The sequence below is a fragment of the Danaus plexippus genome, assembly GCF_018135715.1.
Source record: "Danaus plexippus chromosome 16 unlocalized genomic scaffold, MEX_DaPlex mxdp_23, whole genome shotgun sequence".
Classification (NCBI taxonomy): Eukaryota; Metazoa; Arthropoda; class Insecta; order Lepidoptera; family Nymphalidae; genus Danaus; species Danaus plexippus.
The window spans coordinates 301206-308727 of NW_026869851.1; the positions used below are offsets into that span (position 1 = coordinate 301206).

The 7522-nt window shown below is 30.0% G+C and overlaps 1 protein-coding gene and 1 long non-coding RNA gene across 3 annotated transcripts; both read right to left on the reverse strand.

Annotated features, from left to right (window-relative positions):
- Nucleotides 1-135: 135 nt before the first annotated feature.
- Nucleotides 136-1961, reverse strand: LOC116772148 (uncharacterized). The gene is made up of 2 exons (XR_009753679.1): nt 1411-1961; nt 136-322 (listed from the first exon to the last, which is right to left on the reverse strand). It is a non-coding gene; the product is annotated as an uncharacterized LOC116772148 (long non-coding RNA).
- Nucleotides 1962-6105: 4144 nt separating this feature from the next.
- Nucleotides 6106-6860, reverse strand: LOC116771986 (uncharacterized). Of its 2 annotated transcripts, none has more exons than XM_061528156.1 (2): nt 6796-6860; nt 6106-6524 (listed from the first exon to the last, which is right to left on the reverse strand). In XM_061528156.1, exons 1-2 carry the CDS (start codon nt 6799-6801, stop codon nt 6168-6170), a joined length of 363 nt encoding a protein of 120 aa, XP_061384140.1. In that variant the 5' UTR covers nt 6802-6860; the 3' UTR covers nt 6106-6167. The 2 variants fall into 2 exon arrangements, with proteins under 2 accessions (XP_061384140.1, XP_032519890.2); XM_032663999.2 differs by having other exon boundaries at nt 6756-6806.
- Nucleotides 6861-7522: the final 662 nt, after the last annotated feature.

The window sequence follows — 7522 nt, forward strand, 5'->3', positions numbered from 1 at the left end:
GGAAATGCTTCGTATGTGGTATGGCGATCCAAACTTGTACTAAGCACACAGATAAACGTTGTCTTTCATTTTTGTAACGATAATGATGGTACTTTAATCGTTTTACATTAAATAAATTTAAAAAAAACACAGATATTTTGTACAAAAAAAAATATATTTTTAAGTTTTAACCATACATGCCAGCGATGTCTTCCCAACTTAAAAATGTTGGTTCTTCCAATGGAACTAAGTTGGTAAATATATCTCCTGGCATACCAATAGTTCTTATTGAGTAACCATGGACATTTATAATCAAGAAAAATAGGAATATGAAACTTATTCTCTGAAACAAAATGCATAATGTAAAGAATTAAAAGGTTAAGATACTTTAGGACCCTTAGAAACTATTTAGGACTATCTTTTTATAATTTTATTCAGTTAATAATGAGTTATAAAATATAATTACTAAACTCTTTCAATAAAAATGCAAATGACATTTCAAAGTTACGAATTACAATAACGAATTTTGTGATTTCAAATTCGGTATATTTTAAAATAATCTATATGTAAAAAAATATATATAGAAGAACTTACAATATCCATATCTCTAAATATGATATGTCACAACTGTTATAAAGGTATCTTTCTTATAAATTAAGAACAAATTTTATTTTATAACTAACGTTAATTACTAACTTAATTAGTAATGGTTTGTACATTTAGGCGTTTGACAACGTATATAGATAAGGTTGGCTAATTTAGATAAAATAGGTACATTATAGATATATTTTATAACTACCTATATATAGCCACGTTAATTCATAGTCACTTTTAATCATAGTTATGTCAGGTTTATTTATGTAAACAGTCAAAAAGTAGTGTATTAATTGTCATATGTATAGTTTAGGTCTTTTTTAACAGATTTTATTTAGATTTCTGCAAATAACATTTTAAGTCTCAGGTTTGGAACTAGGAGTCTAAACTAACTAAAGGAAATAATAATAAACTAACTTAATTCATGAAATGTATTAAATGAAAAATTATATGTCCCAATTTAGAGCGGTTGGCAAATTAATGTTTGTTAAAGTATGTGTAGTGTTACTGAATAACTCTTCTATGTATTTTTATTTACCAGCCTTACTAAAAGTCACACTAGATAGGGAGAGTGACTCGTGTTTTGTTAATAAATCTATGCACATGATGTGATCATAGTCGCAACGTAGGTTACTTAGGTAGTGGGAAAATGAAATTCAATAAGGGTAGGTACTAAAAGATTTTTGTTGCATAACCCATGTCACAAACTACTAAGTACTTGTTAGAGTGGAAATAATAGACTTAACGTTATCTTAAGGCTAAGTAATATTAAGTATTGTACTTTAATTAACTTACATATTATGAGTAAAAAATGAAAAATTTGAATGGAATACGTACTGTTATAAACCCTGGGATGTTACCCATATCGCTGATTTAGACCTCACACGTCGGTCACATTACATTCCAGATAAAAATGCCAAAACAGCTCTATTTCCTTCTAACAATACGACCACCGTGATCCTCAGTTCACTTCCAGCTCTCTTACGCGATACCACTTTTAACGAATTATCTCACTTTAATATATTTTAATCGATTGATTAAAAGTTTATGAAATATACAATTGGTGTTTTAAATTAGTTTATTTTTTATAAAAAACCGAAGCCTCGGTGAAATAGAAATCTAACAGTACATACGTACGGAATGGATACTATTCATACAATTCAAATATTCAGACTCGATATCGAACAAAGTCCAGATAATTAAATTCATGACTTAGATTATAGGTATATTATGTTGTATGTACATATATATGTGAATGTTGGAGCTTTATCTTGCAATATGTCTGTGATGTTGTATTACAATCAGTATACTCTGATTTGAGATCAATATAAATATTATTTAAGTAAATATGCTTGTTTTGCACTACCACAAGATATCACAAAAACAAATTTGACTAAAGCCGCAGGTTCTATAGTTTTATAAGGAAAAATTTGTGAATATTGACTTTATAACAAATAAATAATTTTAATTAACATAAATTTAAATAAAGTTAGACAGAGTGAGAAAATTTATAACTCATTACTCATTAATGATCATGATTCTGTGATTGCGAAGGTGAGAAGAAATTTATATAAATAATTTACGAGTACTTATTAAATATTTAAGACCATTAAAAAGTATATGTTGTATATAAAATAACAAAAGAAGAGTACAGTGATAAAGTTTACCATGTAATGTTTAAAATAAATCTATATTGATTCTGATAATAGCACTCGAACAATAATTTACTGTCTAAACAAAATGTTCGCCTTTTCATATTGTTTTGTTCTCATTTTCTGCGTCGTTAATTCGGTATCCGGGTAATTCAATCTCATCCGTTCAACAAAACGACGAATTTTTGATAGTATTGACCGTCAGAGAATATTGTGGAACCTGATTTTAAGAGGTAAACTTGGTTTTGGTGACGCCCTTAGATGAAGCTTGCGTTGCCTAAATTCTTTACAACTTGGTTTATTAGGTGGACCATAACTTTTTACTGTTTTGTATGTTCTATTTTTATTGCTCATCTTGTAAAAAATAATTCCAAACATATATGAATTTCCTTAACATTAAGGTAACAAATATCTTGGCATTTAAATATCGAAATATTATGTTCTTAATAAATGTTACATATTCCGGTTATTATTATTGAAAATATTGAGGGAACACTATTTAATGTCGCATCGATCGGTATGCAATTCTGTAAATAATGTGAACTGGGAAGTTATTTTATATTTTTTAATCTCCATGGAAACTAAATTGCGATCTGGCTTAAAATCTTTAAAAAATCTTTTTTTATGTTAAGTGTTATACGAGAAAAACGATTCGTACGTAAATATAATAACCAAGAGATTCGTCACGACTTGTGGCATTCCTTTTAATATAATATAAATTAAATACGTTTTCCTTTATCATATTTCTAACAGATTGTAATTAATGGCTTTCAATACATAATTTTATTTTAACAAAATTTTATTACAAGAGCAAATGAGAAGTAATATAATGATATTAAAGCTAGCTAAATCACTATTTATTTAGGCTCTATTTTAATTAATAAAACATGTCGAATATTATTTATGTAAAGTTATAAGGTATCACACCAATTATGAATTTGTTTCGGTATAACGTGATCATTTTGCTTTGTGGTTATGTTGCTGATTTATTAGGGTATTCTGACTCTAAATAAATTTGAATCTAAATAAAGCAATTATATTATTTCAGCCCATTTTAATTAGTTTTTATTCAGGTTTCTTATATATATCTTAATTCAAAATATATTTGATTTCTAGAAGCAAAAGAAATCTGAAAGCTATTATAAAATTAATATGTCTAAACAAATGACTATTCCATAAAGTTATTTTTTATCTTAATAAAATACAGCTTGTCAAAAATTTAAAAGAAAATTAAGGATAGCGTGAAGGAAATCAACTCATTTTCTATCATGTCTATTTATTAACATTGCCAATCAGGCTGTTGACCATTTACTTAAGTAATTTAAATAAATTTTTGATATTTTTTTTTGTTTATTTAGCCTTTTAGATTCTTAGTTTAGGTTTTGAATTATTGAGGTCGTAAGAATAATCATTTTAGTAGGTTTCTATAAAAAGTACTGCGGGATCTTGAAGGTTAACAACATTGCTAATTACAAGCATAGTTTTTTTTATAAAGTATTAATTACTCTACTTCTGTATGGAATGTAGATGTGCTAAGAAAAATGTTTTTGTTTTAGTACAATTATTAAAATATTGTCATTCAAAATAGCGTATTTACCATTTCTATGAGATTTTATTTAATTTTTAAGGTGGTTTTAACAGGCATCTAGAACTGTTTGGAAATAGGTTAGATGATGCAATACAGTGCTATTTAAAAGTCATTGTTTTCTAAAGCATGTATATGTGTAATGTGCATGTGTGTGTGTACATATGTGTATGTGTAATTAACTACATGATATCAAGATATTTATTTTCAACGTAACATAAATAAGCTTGAAATACAATACATATTGATTTCAAATAAAATGTAATATAACTATACATACATACATATATATAGTGATATTTTTGTTGAGTTTAAACTTTATTTTATTCTGTTAAATGAATTTAATTGATGTTTCCTTAATGAAATTCTTTCAATATTCATTAATAATTAAGATAAAAAATAACCCAACAAAATTTGGTAAAATATTTATATAGATAGAGACGAAACCTCTCAGCATTCCATTCATTCACCGTGCGGGTGCTAGGTCCATCGCGTTGCAGGGAGAGCTTCAACGGCGTCTGGAAATTACGATCCATTGTGAAGTTTAAGGGGCCCGTATCTAACGCGCGTGAAACGTTCACCTTCACCGTTCAAGCTCCTCTCTCTATCTAACCAAATTTGAAACGAACCTAATATAGTTGCCTTCGACACATATTCTTAGAATGAATTGTTATTAGTTCTGACCAGGTCCAAATTTTTTAGTAAGTTGTAGAGAGATTTAGCTGTTATATCTCTGTCAGTTCTACCGCATACAAATTGATAACGAACTTATTTTTAGTGAGTTCGTAATATTTGTTGACCTTGATTGCATGGTCTTTGAGGATGTTGGTTTACTATGGAACCGTAAGCTCTATAAGCACAACGCGCTTTAAAATTCTCGAATATAAAAGTATGCCTGCTCTGGACGCCAACTCACAAATATACTCTGGGATTTTATATTGCTTCTCATGCGTATCCATCATTTTAGTCCAATCTGGAGCCGCTTTGGTGGTAGAGTAAGTCTTAACGATGTCTAGGAGAGTCATCTGGAACGCATTGAGATAAATTTTTTGCAGTGCTGACGACCAAACATGAATTAAATTGCGCCATTTTAGTGCTAATGGGATACAAAAATCTCCTGTAACCACTCGTTCTGTATTTCTAAGCTCATTGCATGGTTCTTATATTTAGCGTTCTTGTCTTGCCGAATTAAAGACTTCAATACCTTCACCTTTACCTTCATATGTAATTAAATACTAAAAATAGTTTTGTTTTTACATTTGAAGCTGTCTCTTTGTTCTAGCATATGTCTAAAAGCACTAGACCGAGTTTATAGGTCTTTGCACTCGCAGGTAAGTATTGTGATAAAGAAAAATTCTGGCTACTTTTTGAACACTTTTAAAAAAGAGGAAGCTCTTAATTACAATATATCTTTGTTACGTTAATACATTTTCAATTAAAGGTAAATTTTCAAAACACATTTTTTTTTATCGAAAGGATATCGTCCCGAGGTAGTTCAACATAGACGTATATTATGAAGGAGCCCTCGAGAAATCGAAAGAATAAGAATAAAAAACCTCATAAGGAAAAGAACATTTAGTATTATTTACATTAAAAGGAATCTCAGTATCATGAATACGCTTATTCTTGTTTTTTTATTGGTATATTTATAGTGCGTAACATTATTTTTGTAATAATTAAGATAATTGATTTATCGTGCCTTTACTTTGAATTACTTATTGAATGACTCACATCAATCGTTTTTGTTATAATATTATGAGCAATACAAAAAGTTTTTAAGCAAATTGACTTCGTGTTGTCAGGTTAGTAGTAACCTTTATTACAGAAACGGACCTAAGTCATATTTAGTAAAAAATAATCAGAGGCACAATAACATATGTACTTATCTACAATTGCATTAAATGTATGCAGAAAATAAAATAACAGATTTACAATCATTAAACAGATATAGCAATGTTTAATAAATAGCAAAACATTTTTAAACTAATTATTGAGAGTTATTGAGTGAATTTTGTTGACCATGTTATTTTTTTTTATTAATTTTGTTTAATTTATTTGGAAAAGAGTAGTTATTAAAATGGTTCAGAAGTTTTTACGCAACTCTCATAAAGACTGCATTGTACTTGTATTTACTAACTTCTATTTAACAATAAATTAATAAGAGAAAAAAATGTTTTGTTCACATTATTTAAACTTGTATGATTTATAACTACTAGTATTTTTGTAGTATTCGTACTGTGATAGTGTATATAGCAAATAATCACTTAGTAGATCCTTAAATAAATATATGCACACTTTATGAATTCAACACTTTATTTTCTTCATTTCAAAAGCACCTTGAATCAAGTTTGAAGGTTTCAACGTCCATGGCCCCAACCTCCTCCCCAGCCTCCGTGGCCTCCATGACCTCCGTGTCCTCTGTGGCCCCATCCACCTCCACCACCGCCCCAACCTCCCCATCCTCCTCCGCCACCACCCCAACCGCCGCCGCCTCCTCCCCAACCTCGACCTCCACCACCATGACCCCAACCTCCTCCCCAACCCCTTCCCCCATGTCGAGCTGTCTCAGCCCCAACTAAAGTCTCGTCTTCAGATTTGGTATCAGCAGTTAACAAACTACCTTCTCGATTATCTCCAGTTACTGTTTCGCCTGGATACGGTAAGGCTGAAGCGTACGCCACAAGGGCGCAAGCTACCAAAACCGTGCACATTAGCTGTAAATTAACGTTTTGCAATGGGTATAAAAAAGTTTTAAATTATCTAAAGAATGTATTGATTATAGTAAATAGCACAGAAAACCGAAAAATATTTGAACATTAAAATTTTTTGATGCAATCAACTGTGTTGTTGCCTTATTAACTTAAAAATGAGATGTCTTGGAAAAATATGAATAGATTAAATTTAAATAATAGATGTTTATCCTTAAAAGTCGGTGGATTACTTACAATGTTCATGATGGCAAAATTAGCGACACAATGTACTAACATTCATACGGTGGGGCAATTTATACCAATCCTAGAATCCATCACCATGAGTAACAACAGATAGGTAACTAACCGCTTATAAGATCATAATGATGCATGTGCTGAGAATTATTAATTACTATTATTATAGTAACTATTTCATAGACATCCATTAATCAGTGTTTACATTTGCTGTTGAGAGAATCCTCTTTTGTAAATTGCTAAAAGTTAAAACTACAAATGAAGCCACATGTATAGCTTATTATAATACATGCCAGTAAGTTACCAAAATGTAGGAATTTGACTAGAAAACTTTGAAAGATATTAATTGTAAAATTTGAAATAGCCTCGACATACAAAATATGCCTCAGTTCTTTAAGATTTATATCTTGTTTTTTATACTTGCTCCTGACTTTAAGGGCCGATCCTCACTATAAAGCCGTCCACAGTTCGTTCTTGGTCCAATCTCGGTTTGATAAAATACTATGAAGTAAAAAATTTATGTGTGCATTCATACTATCCGTAACAGTCAAGTTTCGCTCGAATCCCAGTCCAATCACGATCAGGTTCGAAGAAATTTTTCTTTGAGCGAGATCGAACTTGTCAGCACATGTACCGATCGTGTGAATATTGTGTCAGGTTCAGTCAGCTATAATACTGACGGTCATACAATTTTGAAAAAAAAAAATAAATCATTGTGGTATCATCGAGGAATAATCGCAGTAATCTTGATATAATTATGGCCACAA

Coding starts and splice junctions, on each gene's coding strand:
- LOC116771986 (XM_032663999.2), bottom strand. CDS start 6,797: ATGTTAGTACATTGTGTCGCTAATTTTGCCATCATGAACATT. Junction 6,525..6,755: donor ATTTTGCCATCATGAACATT/GTAAGTAATCCA, acceptor GTTAATTTACAG/CTAATGTGCACGGTTTTGGT.